Source organism: Acanthopagrus latus, chromosome 24 (assembly GCF_904848185.1).
Source record: "Acanthopagrus latus isolate v.2019 chromosome 24, fAcaLat1.1, whole genome shotgun sequence".
Classification (NCBI taxonomy): Eukaryota; Metazoa; Chordata; class Actinopteri; order Spariformes; family Sparidae; genus Acanthopagrus; species Acanthopagrus latus.
The window spans coordinates 13,970,620-13,996,624 of NC_051062.1; the positions used below are offsets into that span (position 1 = coordinate 13,970,620).

General features: G+C 41.7%; 1 protein-coding gene across 1 annotated transcript in view; it reads left to right on the top strand.

The window, feature by feature from the left end:
• The first annotated feature begins 222 nt into the window (after positions 1 to 222).
• Positions 223 to 26,005, top strand: part of LOC119015215 (aryl hydrocarbon receptor-like) — a 59,089-nt gene continuing 33,306 nt past the window's right edge. The window contains exons 1-2 of the mRNA XM_037091022.1: positions 223 to 707; positions 11,279 to 11,466. Coding sequence (XP_036946917.1) covers positions 649 to 707; positions 11,279 to 11,466 — 247 coding nt within the window. The 5' untranslated portion in view covers positions 223 to 648. The remainder of the gene's footprint in view (positions 708 to 11,278; positions 11,467 to 26,005) is intronic.

Here is a 26,005-nt window from a genome sequence, read left to right on the forward strand (position 1 = left end):
ATAATAATTAATAATAGTTGTAATTTTCTGTGTCATCAATAAAGTTATAGAATCATAATAAAGCGCGACGAGCCCGTCTTAAGGTCGTCCCGGTTGGAATGCAGTGTTCCAGTCGCCGCCGCGCTGCGGTCTCAGTCTCACTTGGCCCACATTTGGACGACCTTAAATATTTCTGCTCTCGCGTTACAGTCACACACACACGCGCGCGCACACGTCCACACACACACACACACACACACACGGCGGCAGCAGCCCTGTCGGATCAGACCGGGCTGACGCTCAGACGGAGGACTTATATAAAAGTCCTCCTGGACTCGTTTTAACGTCTAAAAGTGTCTGTAATGTCGTTAAACCGCCGTGGAACTACTCGAACATCAGGATTATGACACGCTGTGTCGTCTGGAGTCTGAAAACGATTTAAAAACGACGGAAAGTGACTTTTTTTTTTTTTTTACCTTCGGCTCACAGTCGCGCGACACCAGCGGAGGACGAACGTTGAGGGGATTTTACGGACATTTTTCTACTTTTTTCATATAATCTTAGTTTTCTCGTTTTTTCGAGGGATTTTAGTCTCTTAAACACGCTCGGACCCGTTGACGTGAAGTTAAAAAAGCCACTTTTTGTCACTCCGTGTGCTCTGAAGTCAACATGCTGGCCAACACGGCGCTGTACGCGGCGAAGAAACGGAAGAAGCCGGTCCAGAAAATGTAAGTTGGCACCAAACTACACTCAAAAAACCGTCGAGTTTCATCAGTATCCGCACAGTGTCCTCATGGTGTGCAAGAGGCGCGTATACAATGAGTTTCTTGTACTTCATGACCTTATGATCTCTTCGGCATCTCTATAATATTCATATGATACTCCCGAAGGCACTCTGAGCGTGTCTGCTGACTCCTTATGTGCTTTTACTGTAACACGTAAGTGGTACAACCATTACAAAAATGAGCATGACACATGTGACCTTTAATATGTCCACAGAGCATCATGCATTCGTGACTTTTATATGATTTTATTGCACTAAAATGACACATTGCAGGTTATAGACTGCATATAGCTCGTTTGAAGGTGGTTCCAGCTGTGCAAACATCTCCACAGCAGTCAGTCACCATGCATTACAGCCTATGTTACACGCTTATAAGACTGCACTGCGTTATACGTTTGCAATAGTAGCGACATTGTCCTCCCACTTGAATCCATAAGGCCATAAAGTCTATTTTCCCTGCTTGTGGTTATGCAATGTTGGCTTGCCAGACCGAGGTAATGTGAAGTGCTGAAGTCCAACAGCACTGCAGGCCGATCCAGCATGGAAAATAAAGAAAACTGTTGCTTCAGTATTATTTTAAATCTAATTATACCATCAGAGACAGCTGGGCTCTCCAGACTGAGGCGTGCAAACGATCTCTGAGCTCCAACGCTGGAGAAAGTAGTCAACATTGAATTTAAATGTATTATTTATAGTGAGTTTTTGTCTGAGTGTGGCGTGTAGGTGGACTGAATACCCACATAAGTAAACTCATCAAACCACCTTCCTGTGAATCTAAGTGTGAGTAAAACAAAGTGTATGTGTGAACTACATTTAGTTTCCTCTCCTGGAGTCCCCTCAAGAACCTGGTACGGCCCCAGACCACAAACTGAAAACCACTTCTGCATACCATAGCACCAGAAGATCATTCGGCAGGCTTTTAAAGCACAATAGAAATGTGATTTTTGCACCGCAAAGGAACTTTTTTGAACTGGGAACCTTTAATAGTTCTGTAAGGAACGCTTAATTACTGTTTTCTCTCTCATTCTGTGTAGATTTCTCTTTAAGGGTCTTTTTCGTCTCTTTTTTTAGTTTATCAAGACCTTTTAGAGCCCCTTCAAGGAACTCTGAGGGTCTCTAGAACCTGATTTTGGAACCAGTGCTTCATACTGGAGCAAAACAATGGTTATTTAGAGTTGTTAGGACTGTAACAGAAGCATTTTTGCTCATTATGAAACCGTGAATGCCCACATCCTTTTTACATGGGAACTTAAAGGTGCTTGAGAAAGCCTACAGATGCAGTTGACCCCATAACTATTCTGTTTAGAACCCTTCATTAAGGTTAATGTTCTTAACTGTAAGAGAGAACCTTCTAGAGCACGGTCTCTAACCTATATCCAAACAATTGCTAAATAAACATCGCCCAAAATGTCACTTAGAGAACCCTCAATGTGCTTTTTGAGAGTGATTCTGTCAGGCTCTATGCTCTGATGGTACCGCTTAGACCCCTATTGGTGCTGTAAGGAACCCTTTGGAGTCCTCTGCCAGTGATCTTTGTCTCTGCTGGAAAAATTTCCCCATGGCATTATATTTTTGTGGTTTCGTTGAAACCATCTTGGGAAGTTCTCAAAAGCACCATGCCAGTTACTTAAGGTGCTGTAAAGAACCCTTTTTTACAGAAGTCCTCCAAAGCAGTTAATCAAATATTCATTATAGGCCCTTAATGATGCTGTAAAGAACCTTTAGAGGAGGTTCTTTAATGCACCATGGAAACATAGTTAATTACAAAACCCTTAGTGGTGCAGTAAAGAACCTTTTTTTGTGAGGTTCCTTAATGCACCATGCTGGAACAGTTTATTAAAGATTTTTTGGTGCTGTAAAGTTTTTTAGAGTGTTTTTTGGAGATGTTGCCTCGTGCATCATGCTTGAAAGGTTAATTGTAGACACATCACTGCGCCGTAAGGAACCGTTTTAAGAGTTTCTCCAATGCATCATGATAAAATAGTTTATTATAGACCCTTTATGGTGCAGTAAAGAAACGTTTTTGGAGTTAGTGTCTGGGGCAACATGACTGAATAGTTAATTTTAGACCCGTCATTGCACTATAAAGAACTGTTTAGAGATGTTCTCTAAAGCACCATGCTCGAATACTAAATCTCAGCCCCACAATGGTTCTGTAAAGAACATTTTTGAGGGGTTCTGTAATGCACCATGCTCAAATAATTGATTCAAGATCATTTAGGGTGCTGTAAAGAACCATTTTGGAAATGTTCTTGAGGACAACATTTCAGACACGTGACTCTACTGTGAAGAACCTTTTTGAGATGTTCTCTACAGCACCACGCTTTAATAATCTGACATAGATCTCTCCCGGTGCCGTGAAGAACCCTTTGAGAACTGCAGAGCTGCTCTCAGCCACACCGTCTTCCTCCTTGCTGTGATTTTACCAGTTTGTGATTTTTAAACTTTAACAAGCCAGACGGGAGTGTTAACTGCTCCATACAGAACCACAGGCCCGAGCAGAGAACCACGGCAGAACCCTGCCAGAACCGTGGTTTGAGTGTGTGTGTGTGTGTGTGTGGTACTACCTGCATTAATCATAATCAGGACGTGGAGAGAGAGCGCTCTCACGCGATGTTTCCACGAGGGAGGAGGGAGGGAGGGAGGATGGCGTAATCTGAGACTCTGTGTTTTTTCTCTCCTCCTCCTCGACTGCCACAACATACTTTTTTTCCTGTCTTTCCCTCTGTCTCTCTGTGTGTTTTTTCGGAGGGTTGTTTCTTTCCTCCCTCCCTCAACACAAATTAACATAGTTCTGTGTCACGCAAACCGTTACATAAGTCTGCCATGTTCTCTCGACATGGGTTTTTTGGGAAAAGTTCTCTCTCGGGCAGTTTGTCTTCCTTTTTCAATGCAGTCAATGAGTTATGGGTGTGTGTGCATGTACGTGTGCATGTGTGTGTGTGTGTGTGTGTGAGTGAGTGTGTATTTACCCACAGACGAGTCTGGAGGCGAGGCGGCGTTTCAGCGATCTACCCCGAGGCAGTTCACCTTCATGTTTACACTGCCATGAAACTAGAACATTTAAATGTATGGTAATGTCTGTCTGCGTGCGAAAGGAAGGGAAGAAACAAACACCCGAAACATTATATAGGATAAAGATACGTGGACACAGGATGTTCTGGTTTCACTCTTCCCACCAGTTGCTGGAGTCTGCAGGGATTTGATCCCTTCCAGCCACAGGAGTGTTAGCGAGGTCCAGCACTGATGTTGGCCGATAAGGCCCGGCTCACAGTCGGCGGTCCAGCTCATGTCCGTGCTCCAGTATCTGGTTCCAAGTTTGTAAAATACCCGGATTGCTTTTAGCAATCGAACTCAGTCATGCAGAGCCCGGGCCAGTATTATTGTGTGATAATGTCGTCTGACATGCACCAATACCTTTTGCTTTTTCCTCACACAACAGGGCTCCAGACTAGTTTTTCACACCGGTAGCTCTGGTGCGCCTCACGTTTTCATTTAGGTGCACCAGCACATTATTTATGTGCGTTGTGATTTAATTTCTCTACTTTAGAAGTGATTGTTGGGAGAAATATTTGGCCCAAAATACATGTTTTTCTTTATTTAAATGACATGCAACAAAAAGCTACGACAACCTGATCAGTTTAGAAAATGAAATGCTTAATTTTGGGCTTGTATCTCTGATATCTACCCAACAGCCACATCTCACATGCGTTTTGGTTAAATAATGTCATGCATACACTTTAAAATAACAGAACTAAAACGAAAATGTAGTTGTATTTAGGCTACTTGACCTGTCAGATTTTGCGACCTGCGGCAGCATATCTGCTGAATGATAAAATACAGTTTATATAATTTCCACTGTGTTAGTTTTTTTTTTTTTTTACCTTAGCTTGCCATGTTTTTGGCAGCTGTGAGGAACAAAGGCTGTTTTCCCTCCCAGCTACAGAAAAAAACAATGAGTCAGGACACAGTTAACAGCTATCACCAAGCAGTGACTAAAGCTGCGGTGAAAACCTTTCAGCACAGTAGAACCTCTGTGGTTTACATACGAGACTGAGTGAAGTTAAAACATGCATTACATATTTTTTAACTGTCTTTATTCCCAACTAAACACAGGAAAGGATCCAGATTTTAATAAGTGGATTCGGAACTGGATTCTGTATTTGGATTCAATTAATACTCTTGGAAAACCAGTTCCCAGTTGAGGTCAGGAGTCTTACAAAGCGTCTCTGCTACGGTGTCTTTAAAGATCTGAAATTTGGGGAAAGAACAAGAACAAATCGCTCCAGAAAACATGAAAAATATTCAGAGTTGGCCTGCAGACGAGCAGAAGTCGGATCAGATGCTGCTGGTTAGATGTTTGTTTTGCTGCGTAGGTCATGCTGATGTCTAAATGATGTGCTGCTGACCTCCTACTGCAGCGGACGCACTGTTTCTCTTATGACCGACATGTGACGGACATCAGTCTCCCAGATTTCACTTCCTAGACGTTCAGACACCAGGAAGTGGAGAAACACAATGATGTAACTGCAAATGAAAGGGCACAAATCTCAGAATCTAGCTTGTTAAATGTGAATATTTTCCGGTTTACTTCCTCCTCTATGACAGTAAACTGGATGTGTTTGGGCTGAAGACAAAACAAGACATTTATACTTCATTTATAGAGATAGTTTACTGATAGACACCATGAATATTCGGCTGCCGTTGCTTAATTTAAGGTTTAATTTAGAGGATTTTTGCATCAGAGTGATCAAGTGCAAAGATTGTCAGTTTAATGTAAATGAGGGTATTTTTTTTGCTGTGAATTTCTAGTTTTCTCGTCCTACTTAGTAGAAAAGAACTTTCCTTCTTGTGGCACTGATGAATACGTTGTTCCTATCAAAAATAGGATGTATATTAAATTTGATACCAGAAAAGACACGTTTGTCTGACAAATATCTCGTCTGAATGACCCCCAGCTTCCTTACAGACATGGCAATAAATTAATAGTTAATTAAACATGAATTAACAGTTGTGTTTCTGTAGGATTCAGACAGACTGCAAGTCTTGATTTACTGTTTTCCTTGTTTATAAATCTGTTGATCATATCCTCCTTTAATCCATAAGTCGTTTACTGTCATGAGACGAGAGGAGAAACTGGAAAACGTTCACATTTAACCAGCTGGAATCAGAATTTTGACTATTTCCTTTCTTGGAAAATTACTCAAACTCATTAAACGTTAATAAAAATAGTTGCTGGTGAATTTAATAGTCGACAACTTAATCCATAACTCGCCGCAGCTCTAATTTAATCGGGATAAAATGAAGCAGATGTCGAGCATTGACACAAACCATCAGCTCTGGTATCGACTTATCGAGCCTGATATCGCTGCAGCTGCGATCCTCATCTCATGCTTTTTTTTCTTCTTCTTTTTTTTTTCCTGTATCATAACTCCGGCAGGGAACCGACGCCAACATCGTATTTAGTTTCTTTTGTTCTGCAGAGGTGTCGTTGCCCCGGCGGAGACAAAGTGCCTTTGTGTGAACGCAGGGGAGTGTTTCTTAAAGTCCAACAAAACCCCACACTCTCTCTCTCTCACACACACACGCACACACACACACACACACACACACACACACACACACACACACACACACACACACACACACACGCCCCTTCCAGGACAGATCTGGTAGATAAAGCGAGGAGCAACAACACTGGCTGCTCATTGTTCTTGCAGGGAGTTGTGCCGTCAGGAATGCGGCGATAGCCATCTCGCCTCGATTTCAGATATGTCGTGTTCTGGAGTATTATTGGAAGCAGATGTCTTATTTACAGGAGGGAGGAGGAGGAGGAGGAGGAGGAGGTCTCCGTCAGGGCCAAATGTCCACATTTTACACATTTATGTTACAGTTACAGTTCAAGCAGCCAGCGCGCAGCAGAGACTCTGAGCTTAAACAGCTGAAAAATCACGAAAACATAGTCAAGCTCCACTTTTCCTGATATATTCCAGAGCACAGTTCAGGCTCGAGTTCTTCTCCGTGTTAAATGTTGTTTTTGAGTAGTTGCTTGTTATGTTTTCATCTAAATTTAACATATTTCACTGTAGGGTACACTTTTAGTCAGGGGATGGGGTTGTTCTTCCTCTTAATGTTATTTTCTGCTGCATTTTTCTAATTATTGAGTTAAAAATAATCACTATCGTTTTGACTGTTTGTTACCAGACTGGTTGTTATATTCAATCTGAATTTAACATATTTCACAGTAAGTCACACCTATACGTGGGGGGAGGGTTGTTCTTCCTCTTCGTGTTATTTTTAGATGTGTTACCGTGTAAAACTTTGCAGATAGAAATATGAGTCTTTTCCAGCCGCTACATCTTCACATTTCATTCGAGTATTTTTCACAGGATTGGTTGTTATATTTCATCTTAATTTAACATAATTCACAGGAGGTTACACCTGTAGTCGGGGAAGGGTTGTTCTTCCTCTTGATGTTATTTTTACTAAGATTTTATTTCTTTTCTTCTTTTTTCAGAGCACTTAACTTGTGAAATCTTGTGCTCTTAAAGCCCAGAAATGATTGTTTTCTGGCCCTTAATGTAATTTTTGGAAGATTTAATTCTTTTGGAAGCAGTTAAACTGTAAAGAAGTGAATTTGGATTTCATATTGACGGGTAAATGCATGGCAAATTAATCCTCAGCTATCTACATTTCATTAACACGTCTTTCTTCATACTTGATTGGAGGAAAACGACGAAACATTCAGTCAGGATTACACAGATTCGACCACCCACAGCTCGACAGCAGTGCATTATATTTCTGTTTTCATCAGTGTGGCCTCTGTTCTTGGGTACAAGCTGCAGCAGCTCAGAGGTGCATGACGTTTTTTTGGCCAAACGTCTCCTCTTTCAATGTTTTGCTTTTTGATTGCATCCATACGGGCTGTGAGTGTTTCGACTTGTGTTCGTCTCCGTGGACTCCGTCTCCCGTTTGTTTGTGAGCGCAGCTGCAGGTTCGTCTTCAGTCTGTAGTAAATCGGATCTTCCTTCCACTTAGACACTGTGTTGTTTTCAGCTAACTGTGTGTGAACAACACGAGAAGTTACAGTTATTACATCACTAATCATAAAAGCTATTTATGGGAAGAAATTGTTGTCTTCTCATTCTGATCATATTTTAAACATTCATGTGCTACTTTGGGCTACAAAATTAAACCTTAGCTTGATAGATATTAGCTTAAACTGTTTTGTCTGTCTTGTTTGTTTCCTGCAGCTTCAGTCTGCACATTCACGTCCCAGAAATGTGAGGTTAGAGGGTTGAAGCCGCGGTGCCGAGAAAGTATGCAGGTGCACACACACGGAGTTAGCTTGCCGATTGGCCTCACCTGACCTGAGAATCCCCAGCGGAGTCATCAGCAGGAACATCTGAAGCTGATTTAAGTCGAGAAGCAGCAGACATGCAGCTGCTCTGTGTGAGACCGACCTGTAACTGGAAGGTCACAGGTTCAATTCCCACTACAACCAGATGCTCTGCTCAAGTGTTTGCGAGCAAAACACTGTAAGCAGACCAGCTGAAATTCATAAGAAGTTCAAATTGTTTCTTAGGGATTTCTGTTAATCCGCAGAAGACTTGGAGGCTCAGTGGAATCAGTTTTTGGCTTAAAAGGTTATAAAAAATCATTAAATATGCCCATTACAAGTTCTTTTAATAACTTTTATTGTCTTAGCTGCAGTTAAAAACCCCAAATATTCTGTTTATTATCACTTTAGACAAACTACAGCAGGGTGAATGAAACAATTTTCTCATAAATAAAACAAACAAAACAAAAAACAAATGATATATCGCATTTATTGTCCTTTCATTGCCAATTGCTGTCTTATTTTTAAGCCGTGTTGTGTTTAATAGCTGCTGGTTGCCAGGTCACATTGGGATGACTTCCTATGCCCTTGAGCAAGGCAGCATGTGTGAGGGTTTTTCAGCTTTTATTACTCACATTCTTCTCTATCCTAGTTGTGTTTCAGAGTAAATGCTGTCTAAATATCATAAATGTAAGCATAAAAGTTAAAACTGTCACATCAAAATTAAATGTTGAAAAAATCTAATTGATATGCTGCAAAATTATCACTTTGGTTTGACTTGTAGCTTGTCTGGGCTGTGAATGAACAACCGCAGAGTCCAGTGTGTTAGCTGCTGGTTCAAAGATTTATTCATTCATCCAGAAATCAACAAATGAGTCACATCTTAATCTGGAAACGTTGAACATTTAAGTGGAAAGCAGAAGTGAAGACGACCTGTGTGACACAGATAAGAATCTGATGAAGGAGGAGATGTGAGACGTTTACATCAGCAGCATGCAGGTGAAAAATATGAAAAGCAACAAGCAATAAAGCAACAAACTCACTCTCAAACGTGAGAAACATCAGATATCAGAGTGAGGTTAAACTGTCCGAATGTGAGAATCACTACAGACATCCAGGCGACCTGAAATCAACCAGATCTCAGCGTCTGAGGTGCTCCACAGCTTCACACCTTCCCTGGGAAAAAACAGAAAAGCCCTTCTGTGCGGCCGGCGATCGTCTGGTTTGAGTTAGAGATGAGAAGCTGCTGGGTTTACCGCCGGTCACCAGAGTTCAGTTACAGATACTGGGTTTGTTTACCTCGTTACACAAGTTCAAACTGTCTTATCAGGCAACTGTGAGTTCTAACCTGGTCTGTATTTCGACGGCACATCCTGCTGTTTTGAGTCAGATGTGAACACAAGAACATGTCATATTTATTTTTTCAACAGAACCGTCCTTTAGTCAAAATGTTGTTTCTTTACTTTGTTGTAATCAGTGATAGTTGTTGGTTAGCTGTCAAAGTACCTCCAAACAAAGTTCTCTCATACATTTATTATCTGTTAGCTGTTAGCGCCACTGTTAGCTATTAGCTCCACTATAAGCTGTTAGCGCCACTGTTAGCTGTTAGCTCCACTGTAAGCTGTTAGCTCCACTGTTAGCTATTAGCTCCACTGTAAGCTGTTAGCTCCACTGTTAGCTATTAGCTCCACTGTAAGCTGTTAGCTCCACTGTTAGCTATTAGCTCCACTGTAAGCTGTTAGCTCCATAAGCTGTTAGCTCCCTTAGCCCAAAACACTGCAGGACTTTGAAGCCTATGACTTCAACACAAATTCATTGTTCACAGCGTTGCATTATGGCGACCTCATCAAGAGTGAGTTTCACATTTCCTGTCAGATTTTAACACGTCTTTTGTTCTTGAGTCCTGCGGCGAGTCGCCAGACGGTGAAAGCAACAATAGCAATGACGTGAAAAGACACTCTCTATTGTAGCTCTCTTGATTCAGGCTGTCATTTGCCAAACGAGCATTATAGAGACATTAATCACACCAAAAAAATTCCCTTTCATCCAGGAGGCGTCATGGGACAGATCTATTGTATGTTGGGTTTTGAGGGGACGCCGTTTGACTCAGACCTTTTATACATTTTAATATTTAGAAAATGAGGAATATGCAAAATGACAGATTTGTTTGTGTGTGACAATGACATTAAATTACTGTAAAATAGATGACATTTATTTTGTTTGATGCTCGCCCAGACTCCAAATGTAATCACTTCACTGTGTACACAATGACAAAGACTGGCAGCACAATCCTCACATTTTAGACAACAAATGTCTTTGTGCAGCCTGGTCCAGTGTCATGAGTCGACTACATAGGAGACAAAATCACTAATTAAGTTTTTCCCTCTGTGAGAATGAAAAAAAGCCTCTCAAACACTTTAAACTCCCCACAGAAAACTAGAAACACTGGAAGATTTATTGTAAGCTCAACCCTGCTAAAGTCAGCTGTATACACAGTTAACAGTTTAGTCACTTCAAACATTTTAAAAGTCAGTAAGTTATTACAAATAAAAAGATGTAATGAAAATAAATAAATGTGACCTTGACAGGACATTAAACTCTCAGCTCCATCCCCCTCTCGATCATTTCTTAAGTCGTGTTTATTTGGCCGAGGCGTGCTGACAGAAACACACAGGTGATAAACAAGTCCTTGGAACAGAACAGGTGGCATCAGGCTGCAGACCTGGTTCCCATGGCAACAGTGGATGGAGCAGGTAGCTCGTTGCTGTGTTGCCTCTGGAGAGTCGAGGTGGTCCGTTGTTTTCCACTCACCAAACCTCTCCGACATCCAGCAGCTGTGAGGGAAAACAACTCGGCCAGAGTGGAAAAATGGCTGAAGATTAAGAGGCTGTACAATAACACGATTATGTAATTCAAATCTTAAGAAAATATAGCATCAATTTTCACACAATAAGTCTGTTTGAAACAGTTGTCGTGACATTTCTGAATCCCAAACCCATAATTTGTCTGTCACGGGAAACTGACCTTTTCAAAAAGTGAATTGAGGTTTGGGAAAGTTTTCTCAGTTCGGGTGAATTTCTGTATGATTGTCCTGTCAGTGTGTAAATGTTTCCATTATAATCACCTTCCTAATGTCCTAAAAGTTATAATGTTGTCTTGTTTTCCTTTACCCACAGCCCAAAACCTCCACCCCCCGATGGCACCAAGTCCAACCCCTCCAAACGCCACAGAGACCGGCTCAACGGCGAGCTGGACAAGCTCACCAGCCTGCTGCCCTTCACCGAGGAGGTCAGGGCTCGGCTGGACAAGCTGTCCGTGCTCCGCCTCAGCGTCGGATACCTGAAGGTCAAGAGCTTCTTCAACGGTGAGTGCACGAGCTGTGGATCTTTCCCTCAAGGTTTCACCAAGAACTGAGTCACCTGGATGAGGTCATAAGCTGGATAGAGAATTCTGCCTTCTTTATAAAGTCGTACAGTACACAAATACAGCTGAAGATTACATTAAGTTTCATGCTGTACCTAAAGCTAGGAAGGCAGTTGGTATGTTTGCGTTGTCGCATGTCACTTTTAAGGCTTTCTGCTACACTAAGTCCAATATTTGCTCTCTTTTTGCTCCGTTTTTTCCAATTCTCCCTCCACCAGTTTCTGAGGGAAGTAGCCGTCTGTTTAGCTGCTAAATGCTCCACTGTGTTTAGCAGCTAATCTCACTGTTAGCTGCTGAACAGCCAATAAACAGTGGCTATTCACAACTGTTGACGCTGCATTATTATTTTAATTTCTCTTTTGCCATATTGTTATTACATAATCATTGATTATTGCCACTTTAATGAGTATCACAATGTCAGGAAAGCTGTGTTTATATGTGGGAGACGCAAAAGGCTCAATCAGTTATTGTGAGGAAGGAAGTTGGACACTGTTTGTTTGTAAATCTTCATGGTGACAGAATAATTTTTTTGACACATCATCTTTTGGGTTTTTTTTTGTGGGCACATGCCACCTTTACTAGTTTCCTGTGGGAAACCCAGTTCATGGAAACTCAACTAAAATACACTCAACAATCAAACGCACTGTTAGTGAGTGAAAGCTGTTTATTCTATCTTATTTTTAGCAGGTTTAGTTCCACTCTGCTGCACATATTCAGCCAGGAGATACTAGCCATGCCTGCATTTCTCTTTTGTCTGTTTGTGGCTGATACTGGAAGTAGAAAATAGTGAAAGGGCAAATGTCTAGACTGCAATATCATGCATACAGTTACACTTCAAGACAATTCAGAGATTTACACAGCATATACAAGAAACAAGAAGTTGGACATTTAAAGTCAGATATTTTTGCACCAAACTCAGTGTAAAACTATGCATAAAATAAAGGTTTTATGTTTTGGCTTTGAATAATTGTTCTTTCTAGTACCATGAAGGACTCATCTGAATTACAAGACCAAGCTTGCGTGGTTACTAATCATCTCAGCCTGTTTGTTCTCAGAATGTGACTGTAAATCTTTTTAACAGTTACAGAGAAGAAGTGCCAGGAATGGCGCAAAAACCCACATTATTCTTCATAAAAGTGAATTTTGACATATTTCTGTCTTCTGTTGTCGCTCAGTGAAGTTCTTCCAGTTTCCAGCGAACTTCCTCATATTGTTCTGCCGTCTCTTTTGAAAACAGCGGCCATTAGACCCAGACAGTCTGAAAGACAAGGTCCCTATTTACAGTGGAGGGAGGTGGGGTGTGTGGTTGTCAGCAGCTGAGAGGCTATATCAGTGCAGGGCTGTGAAATCTGGCCCTTCCGGCTTACTGTATATTTGGAGACGAGCCCCTTTTCAGCAAGTGGTGTGAAGTGGAACGAAGAGAGCTCATTTACTCAAGTATACATTGTGAGGTAGTTCTATACTTGCACAACTGCAGTTACAGTTTGAGATTAACAGAGAACAACTTGGCCGAATGAAGCTGATGTCTCCAACCAACAAACTCTACGAGCGCCAGTACAGTCAGTGTAAGCATGGCGTCACTAACTTTATCTCATTTGATTTGTATTCATTTTCAAATGGAGTTCTGAATGGAGCAGATTAGGAATTCAAAATGTGCTTATTATCAAACAGAAAAGAAACGGGTACACGTAATAGCTTCTCATAAACCACAATTTTAAGACAAATAGGTGTTTACTATTTTGTACTTAGCAACATTTGAGCACTTTGTCGTTTGTCTATAATCGACACCAGTAATAATTCACCTCCAACATAAAGCAGTAAACAAGGTGATCCGAGCACAGAGCCAACACGAACCTCTAGCGAAGAGGTGATATATCTCCAGTCTTGAGTTCTGGACTAATAAAACTGCTCTAGCGTTCACTTTATAGGTTTGAGAATTAGGCCTTCATTACTGGAATCAATGAGCGTTTTTGTTCTGAAACAGAGCTGAGGCCAGAGATCTCAGCTGCTGGCGAGTAATCAATGAGTCAGATGAGTCATTGGCCTTGACTAAAAGCCTATCAGCCCCCTGCAGGCATGTTATGGTCTATTTGTGCAGTGAGACAGTAAAATCTGTAGAATCTGTTCTCATCAAAACAAAACCGAGTTTTAAGTGTTCGTCCTCCAACAGCCTGGACCTGTTGCCAAAGGAAACAGACAGCAGAGCCTGTTGCTTTGCAGTCATCAATTATTTGGCAGCGCTGGTCACTTAGTGTCGGTTGAACAAATGCGTTTGGAGGCAGCGTCGGGAGGTCTGGTTACTCTCAGACTGCACTGGCAGTGTGGGCCGAGGTTGTTGGTTCCAGCAGATTCACTCGTGGTGCTTTTATTTTGAAAGAGAATCACAGGGGAGAGGGGGGTTTTGGTTGTTTGTTTGGTTGTTTGGTTTCTTGGTTGGTTTGTTGTTTGGCTTGTTGTTTGGTTTCTTGGTTGGTTTGTTGGCTTGCTGAACAATAGTTATCTTAGTTTAAGCTTCGTGTTGGAAGGACTAGTTGACGGAGATCTAGCTCTTTTCTTCCCACACCCCTCTTTCCCCACGCCACCTATTTCTTTGGCGATGATCCGTCACTCTCCCTCCCACTGAGCCCCACCCATTTCCTGTGGCGGCCCCTGCAGCACCCCGGGGCCCCTTTTCCTTCAACTGTTCAACTTTTTCCTACGTCTGAAGTTCACAGCTCGTCCAAGCCCTCCGCCCCCACCTCCAACCCCCCTCCACCTCAAACAAACGCCGCAGGAGTCCAGTTTGTTGTTACAGCAGGGAGGCCTGTTCGCACGGCAGGGCCTGCACCGGGACAACTCAGGGCTTTATGCATTCATGAAACTCTGCAACACACACACACTGACATGCTTCAGAGGTCGACTTTTAGTGCATGCATCAGACTATTTGAAGTGCATTGTGGTGGATGTTATTATCCACATTTGAGGCTTCTGTAAGTATTAAAAAAGTCCTCGTTATTGTTGCCTTTGAGGTTTTACTTTTTCATCATGTAATGACAAGTTTGCTTGTCCACCTTCAGATGAATGCGGAGAGGAATATGGGCTCTGTCTGCTTTACTGGAACCAGTTGTTCCTTCATTTCCTGGTACCTTTTTTATCATTTTTGATGATCTTTAATAGTTCAATTAGCTGTTGTCTGCAGGAAACGTTGTGTGTTTTGCTCGTGGGATCTATTTTGCTGCCATAACTTGATCTGTTTTTGTTGAAATATGACATTTGGTTGAGACAATGCAGTATCTCCAGCCTAATAATAACAATAATGATAATAATTATTTCTCTCTGTGTCTTTGTCTGATTGTGGTACTTAAGCAGCTTCTAAAACATTAAAGTCTGTAAAGCACTTTAAACAGCAGACATCAGAGTCAGGAAATGATTAAAAGTAGAGAGGGCACCATGAGATCAAAGAACAGCGACGGAGGTTAGAAAAAAACAATACTGAAAACAATAAAATAAAAAGGCATCATGTAACAGCAAGTCCATAAAACTGAGATTTATAAGAGGGTTTAAAAGGTAATACTGGTGCAGATACAACACAGCTGCTCAACTCAAGATTTGTATGTTAGATTGAAGCCGTCTTCTCAACCTGAAGTGCGTGAGACTCAATAATCATGTTTAAAAAGAACATAAAGTAAGAGATCTGCTCTCCTTTGACCAGCCGAGAATTACCTCACCGACCCAAACATTTCTCTCTCAAAGTGCAGCTGATAAAGCTTTAAATGATAGCGTTCGTATATACATAACTTTTGTACGTAGTAGTCTTTGAGAACCCAAATTATTTAAAGGTCCAACTTGTAAAATAGTTGATTGCTGAGTCTCATTCCCAGCTTTCACCAACTGGTCAGATACTGACGCCGAGGATTCATTTGTCCTGCGTCTTTGCTTCCTGATGAGTTTGGCTCTTTCACCCTGATAATATTCAACCAATGCTTTAATCTGCTTTCTGTGCTGCAAACATTTTATCTCTGAATCACAGCTGCAAATATGTTTTAGAGCCACAATCAGCCACGGAGTCTGGGATATTGTATCGCCGTGCTTTTAAAGTCTGGCAGGTATCCATCCATCCATTTAGAAGGTCCTATTGTGCTCTGAAACACTCGTTGTCTGGCGATTTTTTTTTTTTCTTTCTCAAATCACGGTGGATAAAAAGGTTGGCCTGTGTTTCGGAGGCATTGTTGGTTTTGTTGGCAAACACCAGACTTTCTCAGCCTTGGAGGTCTTGTGGTTCATCCAAATTCCTCATGAAGAATAATCTAATTGAGAGACTCCTGCTGCCATCAGCGTCTGGACGGCACAGAGGCCACACACAGCAGACAGTGAAGCCTGTGGACAGCTTCACAAAGGAGATGTTCATGTCTGTGCTCCGGGAGATGATAGACGATACCGAGCTTTCCAGCTCAGCCACCGTCCAGAACATACAGTTTTCAGACCATTGTTGGGCATTTTTAGAACCTACAGATATGAATAAGCATCTGTGTGACGTGGTTTTGTCCACATGTTGTATTTTCTGCATGGAAAATATGCACATTTTCCCAGATGCCAAGGTTGGAAAAGGGCTAAGAATATCAAAGCCACTTCCTGACTTGTCAGTGTCCGAGCCCGTTCGCCGGGCTGGATTTCGCGAGAAATGGTCGATGCAGTCAAAGTGGAGCCTCGCTTTTGGTTAAATCCTCTCATTACCAAAGGCAGGTACAGTAATACAACTTAAAGATCCAAACTGGAAGGATTTTTAGGATTGTAGGTCGGGTCGGCTGCCAAACCCCAAGGTCGAGTTTGGAGTGAGACTCAAAAATCAACTTTCCTACAAATTGGACCCTGTATTTGGCGTCACCAAACCCACCTACATATCAGATGTTTTCTTTTTCAGTGATTCACATACATCTGGTGTTGTGCTGATTGTCAGTTGAAACAGACATAAAGACTTTCACGGCGTTTAAAAGTGTCTGTGGCCTCAGTGAATCCCTCATTGTGATCGCGGCGTTACCAAACAGGCCGGTCAGAGTCTCTCTGGTGCTGAAATTTCCCAGCATGCCTGTCAGCGAACAAAGACGACCCAGGAGTGTAAAGGCTCATGGGAAGGCCAAGCTTGGCGCGTCGATGCAGCAGGATGTGGCTGAGAAAGGAACGCTCTGTGTCCGTCCTCTGGTCGCCGTCTCTCCCCTTGGGCCGAGCCGCGAGACGGGCCGACGGGCCGATGGGAAACGCCCGGGGGTTCGATCCCATGGCCGACGCTCACAACACCGGCATTGTTCAACCAGACCTCCTTCATGTTAAGAAACAGCTCTGTTTTCATCCTCAGAGTCTCTGTCTGTCTCTTTTCTTCTGTCTTTGACTTCATTTGACTGATAAAGGTATTTTTAGCTCACGTAGGTCAGAAATAACATAAGCAGCAGTCCTTAAAATGAACAATTCTTCATGGAAAGTAATTTAGAAGACAGCAAAAAGACAGAGAGAGATGCAACATGTCAACAAAGACACAGAAACAACTTCAGAGCATCACAAAATGGCCACAAAGAGAATCTAAACAAATCCAGAGACACAAAACTACTTCAGAGAGATGCAAAATGTCCTCAAAAAGGATGTCATTTTAGGCTTTGGGGCCACATTTGATCCACATTTTCACCATCTTCTGACCAAACAGCTTATTATTTAATCAGGAAAATAATCAACAGATTGTTCGACAGTTCAAACGATCGTTGGTTGCAGCCTTACAGCTAATCTGTGCAAACTAAAAGTAGTAAAAAACACTTGAATAATTTATCTAGAATAAAGCACAGAGTCTGACTGTAAGTTCCTGAAGACAATACTGCTTTCTGTTCTGAAGTGTTGAGTCTTTCTGCCATCTCATTTACGTGGGAGGGGATGTTTACCTGGCTGACAATGGATAAAGTAAGCTTTAGCGCACCTGAGAGGCGGCTGGTAATGACAGGTGTGAAAGTGAAGCGCAATGTGTTTCACAATAAATGAGAAAACAGCGTCTGCACCGCCTGCACACGCAGATAAAAAATGCTTTTACAGACAAAGACGTTTTTCTTTTTTTGTTCATTATTGAAATATTTGCCCACAGAATAGTTGTTTCTCGTGGATCCGGAGATGAATTTGAATTGAATTTGAGGTTGCGACATTTTTCCAGAGTGGATGCGTTTGGTTTTAGGAGTGAAGTCTTCATTGTGCCGTTGATGAGGCCCCAGCAGAGGAGGTTTTCTGGCTGTGGAGAGCCGTAATTTGTGGTCTTATAATAGCTCGGCTGCACTTCCCTCCTCTGCTGGGCCTCAGGAAACACACACACACTCACATACATGCATGTATACACACTTGTTTTTTTTTTTCTTCTTTGTTACACATTCAGTATTTTCTCGCTCTCTCTCCCTTCCCCCTCCTCCTCCTGCATGCGTTTTCCAGATGTGTTTTCAGTTTCAAGCCTCAGTCAGTGTTCCCAGCAGATTAAAGCTGCTACGGCTCGTCGAGCTTCCTCTTTCTGAACCCTCTGACCTCTGACCTGTTTAATGTTTGAGGCTGTAAAGGTCGAGGGTCACCGTGCTGTAAGGGCGACTGCACACTTCAGCATTTAGCTTTAATAGACCTTGAGTGGAGGTTGTTCTGTCGACTGCAGCTTCAAGTCAAAAAGTTCCAAAATGAAAATTCAGTCTGAAGTCTCCAAAACATTTCTGGAGCCTCCCAGTAAAACAGCGTCGCAGCATTTTCCCTTTAACAACTGAAGTAACTGGACACTAACATTCAAATAAATATTAAAAAAATATCTCCATACAGCTCGTCAAAGTCTGTGTAACCTCTGATTGATTGATCTTTCATCATTTTGTCGAATAATTGATGAATCATGATGTCTAAAAAATAAGTAGTCAAGAAAGTGTGTCACAAGGTCCCAAACTTCGAGGTGATGTTTGCATAAAGCTTGTTTTGTCTTCAAACCAGACAAAACCTCAAATATATTAGATTTTTAAGTCATAAACAAAGAAAAGCAGAATATTTTTTTTTTACATTTGAGAAAGTTGCAGATCATTTTCAGTGGAGTATTTCTCTCAAAACTACACAACTTGATCCTATTCATTTTCTAGGCCATAAAATAAGAGGAACTGAAAAGAGCTTTTTGAGCAACGTTTGTGCAAATGTGTCTGTTTTCTTTCACAGAATAAGAGAAGAGGCCATGAAACAGTTTATTTGAAAAAGGCCAAACCCATAATACTGAGACAAAACTTACTGGAAGGTCTTTACAGTAATGGCAGTCGTCCAGATCAAGTTCTTTTCAAGACTTTCCCAAATCTGCTCACGTCTACCAGCAGGGAAATGACTGATCCGACCTCTGACCTGATTGTAATGCATCTCTGAAAGTCCCTAATATTCCAGGAGCTGCATAACCAGCGTGAATCCTGTGATTGGAGCCAAAAACACTTCCCCTGACCAGCGTCCCGGCCTGGATTTAGCTCCACGGCAGCTCTTCGGTTAGCCTCGTTCAGCCTCAGGACACATGCAGGTCCACCGAACGCAGTAAAACCAGGCATCTGTTTCCTGATGGCGGTTAGGCTGCAGCACAGCTCGCTGCCATTCTGGGGATGATTTCTTTTTCTTTTTTCTAGCTTGTCACTGTCACTGTGTGACAACAGAGAACGCGTCTGTCGGCGCCTCGCAGCAGCCTGTCAGTCAAACACCGGGTGAGGAAACGGGGGATGGAAGAGGTCGAGCCACTGCCAGGATCGTTTTCTTTTATTTTATATAATCTACATATCTCATCTTAAAAGTGTCACGAGATTGTTTCAAAATTCAGTCGTCTTCATCCTAAAAGTTCATTTTAGGTTTTAGATTTCAGGGTAAAAGGAAGTACTGCATGAAAGTTAAATTAATACTTTCGGCCTGTTTTTCTCTTTTCCACCACACATGCTGACTTAATTAGTCAACAGCAATTCAGATAATTGATCGCTGATGTCATTTAACAAGTAAGAATGCCACACACATATCATTATAAAATTGATTTTTATGGGCTTTGACTGTTGAACCGACACGACGTGGGATTTGAAGACACCGCCTTGAGCTCCGGGAACATGTGCTGGATGTTTTCTTAATAATTTTCAAGTAGGGCTGGACGTTATGATTAAAAATAATATTGCAGGTTTTTTTTAGGTGATGTCATCCTGTCAGTATACCTTACAGTTTTCTCACCAACGAATCGATCATCAGCAGATTGTTGCAACACTACCTGATGCTGAAGCCACGTTCAGATTTGTTTTTACATTCTGTGGTTTGTCGCCTTTGTCCAGCGTACATATATTTTTCAGCGAGGAGGAAGCGAAAGAGAGAGCGCAAGAGAGAGCGAGAGAACTGGTTTGTGTCGGTGGAATCTGAGCATCAATATTTGTATTGGCAGGGGAGACAAAGTCCAACACAGAGACCTGGAAAACACGGCAACAAACCGGTTCTGTCAACGTGGAATAAAGCAGAAAAGAAGTGAGGGAAGGGACATGTGACAAACGAGCGAATCAGCGAGCAGAAAGGTGGTTGTTTATCCATGATTTCATGTCTGTGTTCGGGAGTGTTTTCGTCCTGGGATGTCCTTGAAAGGTCCTGGAATAAGTCCTAGGATGTCTCCAGTGGGTCCAGTATGATACGATCGGACCTGCAGACCCTCTGCATGGAGGAGCGCAGTCAAAACACAGCAGACAGGCGGTCGTGTAGAAACCTGCCCAGGCATCTGGGGAAGACCGGAGTGTGTCTGTGTGTGTGTCTGTCAGTGTGTGTGTGTGTATAGTGCAGATATAAGCAGAAACACTCAGGTTGTGTACCCTCCACTGCTTCACATTCACTGCTTCATATTTTTACTCTCACCAGCTTTTCTTTGCTCACTTTAACACCGCGAGTTTCCTCTCCTTCTGCGTCAAATCTGTCAAAAAGTAGTAAAATGACGCGCTCGTCCTCTTTAAATATGTGAAATATGTAACCTTGATTCACAGTGAAACCATAAAACAAGTCGCAGTAAGCAGGAAGTGAGTCGAGCCATGCAGACGTCTAACAGACTCACACATTTATAAAAAGACGTCTTGGAGAGCAGCAGCTGTTCATGAGTTCAGACTGAGCTGCCTGCTGATATGAAGTTAATAAATGGAGCTGAATTAAAACAGGTCACGCCTCGCAGAAGAGAGATTACTTGTTGCTCTGAATGTTTTTGACTACTTGACGTGTCGATTACCCTCGCGGCTCAGCGCAAGAAATATCAGTTTATCTTTATCTGTGAAAAGTGCAATCAAGCAAAGGCAGGAAACTCAGAAAGACAATGAATACAGAATAAACACTCGACAGTCGAGCCAAACTCACGGACGTCTCGTCTAAGGTGAGCGGAAACGAGAGGGCAGAACAGGAAATATTTAAACTAAGAACGTCAATATGAGCGATTACAAGTAAAAGGAATGAAAGTGATAAAACAGGCAAAATTACATAAAAAAGAGAGAGAACAGAAATAAATAAAAAGGAAGCAAAACAATACAGGAAGATGAAAAAGTAAATTTCTCTTTCTGAAAGCTTGTTAAACCGTTTCAGGGTGTCATCAGCATAAAAAAAATGATCCAGGTCGAGCGACACTTTTCAGTTATTTCTTTTGTCGAGTGCCTGACCAGCAATTATTCTTAACGCTCATACACATTCCTCCATGTATGCAGACTTGAATAAAACAAATACTTAATTTCTCTGCATTTCATTATTGTTATGCTAGCTTGTAATGCTATAGTGACTTTCTGTTCGCAACCAATTTACACATTTCTTTACGAGCCAAGATGGGTTTTTTTTTAAAGTTTCAGCAGAGCAACCTGATTCAGTGAATCACCAGTATGAAACCGCTGCTCCCTGGGATTATGGGTAATGAAGTCCTCTTTCTGCTGTTTACTGCAGCCAGCTTTTCCCAACAATAACAAGCTTGTAGAAACACGTGACGTCAGATTAGATTATAGACATAGAGAGTAAACAAACTTCAACAAGACGCTGAGTTGTGTGTTGTAGGAAACGTCTCCGTATCCCTCCACATCCAGACATTTTTAATCCATCACACATGTCGAACTCTTTCCATCACAGTAGCCGTCTCTCCTATCTGTGACGTCATCTGTTACCGGTAGACGCACTTTGTTTTCGTGCCACAATGTTGTTTCTGTGCCGAGACAACAATCATAAAGCTGGCAAACAATGAAACGTCCCCCATCTTTCATGTGTGACTCAACACTTACTCACTGTTTTAACCGCAAGTCTCCCGTCCAGCACCTGTCAGGTTCACCTTTGAAGGGGCAGATTGTGAGTTAGTAGTAGTAGTAAACTCATGTTTGTCATCATGTTTTTGTTTCTATCGGTTGCTCAAGGTGAGTTGCGTCTACTCAGCCTCATCCAGATTTCTATCTCCAATATGCAAATGTGTGATTTGCATCGGCGTCTCGCTCAACTGTCCTCACAAACCTGGAAGAAAACATCCCAACAACAAACACGCAGGCTTGAAAGGTGTCATACCTGAAAGGAAACAGACTTTGTGACGTTCTCTCTCTGGACTGTATGGATTGTTGTTTGCCATGTTAAAACCTGACGTTTATTCTTAACCTGTTATTATTCCTGGAAATGTATTTATTGATCCCAATCATCTGTCCCAGTCCAGTCCAAAGTCATTTCAGAGCTTTCAGAGAACAGGAATGGTTTTACGCTTTTTTCAAAAGTTAAAAGCTGATTGTTTAACTGCTCATATTAGCTGGAAAACACAACAGGTCCACATCATACAGTCTCACGTGGTGTTAGCACAAATTTAATAACAACATCTCCGAAACTGAACACCGAACACATGTTTTTCTAAGGTGTCTGGCAAAGAAATGTCATTTTACTACCTCAAAATACCCTCGTCTGAGAGTAACGGGCATTATTTTCATTTCCACTAACTTTATGCTAATAAGATATTTAAAAAAACAAGGCTGGTGGACCAAATGAAAAGTGAAATCAAGCTTGTGGACATTTGGGAATAAGACAAGACAGTTTTTGTTGGAGTTTGACATAATACTGAAACACACGGACACTTTATATGAATATGTGGTAGTTTGTTGGCTTGTTTGTTTGTTTGTTGATTGTATTTTGCTGATGTAGTTTGATCTCGAACTGGTTTGCATGACTAGAATCACGCGAATCTGAGCCTTCTAATGATGTACGGCCTATTTGCTGAGCCTTGTTTGTGTTTTTTGGCAAGCTGGCTGGACAGTTGTTTGGAAGTGGTTGAATCAGATGTTCTCGTCTTAAATGAGGAGCTGAATCTGTATGAATTTGCCAGAAAATGAGTTCAAAGTTAGATGTTAAATGCAATAAAAGATGCGTGTAAATCAAGCTTAAAGAAGCCAAATTAGCTTCCAAACTAAACTGACATGTGTGCAAGTCTTTAGCAGAGATAACAGCAACAGTCAAACTTGTAATTTCAGTTTTCAGTGAGAGTTAAAACCCCAAACCACAGAGCACCTTCGACCAAAAGCCTTTCCCTACAGCAGAGGCTTTCTGTCATCGATGTCAGGCAGCTAAACTTTATTTCTGCAGCACATTTTGCCCACATGGCAGTTAAAACCGCTTCACAGAAATCATTCAGGCCAAAGCTCCAAAATAAAGGACATAAAATCAATCAAATGGCAGATTTACAAAGAAAAACTGAGAAAAATCCAGAAAATAAAACAGCAGGAGAAGTAAAGAGACTCAAATTTATTGAGCAGATTTTTTTTCAAAGTTAAATGAAAAGCAGCAGCAGATGAGTTCAGATCGATCTTCTCTGGCCAGACATGCAGCGCCAGCTCAGCCTGGAACTCGACGCTGAGCTCCACGTGCTCCGCAGATAATCGGGGGAAACCTGTAAAACACGTTGACTAATCTCTCCTCTGTGTCTTACAGGAAGTAATGTTTGTCAGAGGAAGTCAGGGCGGGAGGAAACGCCTGGGGTAGAGAAAGGTGTCTGCTAACCTCTGATCTAGCCACAGGGCTAAACCAGGCTAGGATTCGCCATTACCAACAGACGGGTATTGTTGTTTAAAAGAAGGACAGGACATGGTGTGCTGCGAGTCTGTGGTTTTATGTTGCAGACGGGGACACAATAGATCGATCCCTCTCCAGAAATATTAAGGAAAAAAGTTGAAGAACATTTAGGCGAGAGCCTGCAGGACGTCGCTGCAGTCGCACATGACAGCAGCTGATTTCAATCTTCCCCTCAGCCGGTTCATCCACCGACACTCTGGTTGTGGTGATTCATTCGGAGTGAGAATCTGCTGGTTTTCATGACATTGTGTGATTCAGATTTATTGCATGTTGCTGCAGCTATAATCTCGAGGCGAGACAGAAAAGACTCAACCAATAATGTCATTTTTGTATGTATTTTCCCCCAAATCACACATTTTGAATGTAGAAGAAATAAAATTAACAGGCCACCGTTTTGAAATCGATTTATTATTTATTATTTCTTTTGCTTTTTGTGTCTTAACAGTGGAACAATTATAACATTTGTTGTTTTGTTTTGTGCATGTGATGGCAGCACATGCTGATCTACAGGAAACTGTGAGGGACGTTTTAACTGTTTTAAGTTTTTGCAGACCAAACAACAAATCAAGAGACTAATCAGCAGGGTTATTAGTTCCTCTGCTCTTTTCCTTTCAAGTTTCATTTTATAAAAGTGTGTTAAATTCATGGCTGTACCCCACCATAAAACACAGCGGGAGCCCTGTCACTTTAACTGCAGAGGATCACGTTATTATTCATGACAAACCAAAAAAGCATCTTCTTGCTGCGTGATTCATGACTTTTTTTGTCTCGTGACCCTTTAAAATGAGGTACTGTGTACTTAAGACCACGTGTTACACATGTGTCATGTGTGTTCAAGCAACAGTAATTGTTTAATTGTTTAATTTGCTCTGCATTGCAACTGCCTTTAATTAAAAGAAGTGGAACCACAGACTGTCTTTTTACAATATGGCTCTTAAATGAGCTGCAGACGTGTTTGACTCAAACAATGCTGGAAATGCGTCTTAATTTGCTAAAAACTTCCATATTTTATGGAGTTAGTTCACATATTAGGATGTTACGGCTTCACTTTACTTTACCTTCAGTCATCTGCAGCTTCACTTGTACTTTTCTGCCTTTTGTTGTGTTTTGCTCTCAGGTACAGTCTGTGTAACAGGTAATCAGTAGTCTACAGTATGAGACTCGTAACAGGTGTCATCTCTGGGAAGTTGAATGTAGAAATGCGCCAATTAATCACTGATTGTGGTTATGATGTAAAAGCAATTAGAGATGATTGAGGGCAGAAAACTTCACACAAAGACATGATGTAAAACACAGCGATCATTCAAATAGCTTCAAGATGGCGTCCTGAAATGAAAGGAATGCATAAATATTCCCGTGACAGTGATTTGTGGTCCGGTCTCATCCCATCAGATTGAAGATTTTAATTAGAAACACCCTCAGAGTTCGTCGGAACAGCAAGTGTACTGGCTGAAAGTTTTCCCCACAGCAACAACGAAAACATTACAAATGCTTCAGAAACTAATCGAGATTGATAACGAGCTCCCCTGTTAGAGCAGCAGCAGCCATTACGTGACTTACCGTCATTTTTGGAAAGCGTCTCGACCAATCAAACGGCTTGGCAGGAGCCTCTCGTTATATAAAGGACGTCCATCAACAGCTCGCCGATTATCTAATGAAAGGAGACGCTGGCTTTGACCGACAGATTTGGGTCGATAAAAGGGAAGTGAAGTCAGGAAGCAGCTTGTTCCTCTGAGGAAAATGAGATCATGACAGTTCAGTAACTGTATCCTGACTGTGGAAACGTCTGCGCCACAACACTGTTTTTTAAAGAAAGCCGCCATTTAGCCACTGTTCTCCTCAAACAGTGGCTTCAAAACTACCCCAAAAAAAGGCCTTAAATTTAAGATGAAACCGTCAAATCTGCCGATATTCAAGAGATTTCTCAGGAACTGTGAACGCCTGATGACTCAACAGATACCAACATGTGGTCGGTGAAGAAAAGTTCCCTGAGACTGAACTTTAACTGAGGTTAACGTGAACTTTACGGGTGTATTCCTGCATGTAGTTTCCTTCATTGGGTCCTGAGAATGAATACAAAATGTTATTGAGCCTTTTCACCTTTTCCAGTTTGTGGAGCGCCAATAAGGCAACAACAAGGAATAGATGATATGAAATAAACAGATGTATAGCAAAGCAGCTTCACGATACATTCAGTCACATGATGTTTATCTTCATTTTCATTTTTCACACAGAAACAGAAAGAGAACAAAACACCAATATTCCACCTACATCTTGTAATAACTTTGGTGTCTGTTGTAAAGAAAAACATTTATCGGGGGGGAAACACGAGAGCCACTCAAAGCTTTTCCAAATAAACGTGTTTGATGTCATTTCAAACAGTTCCTGCAGCTACAACAGCTGATCCA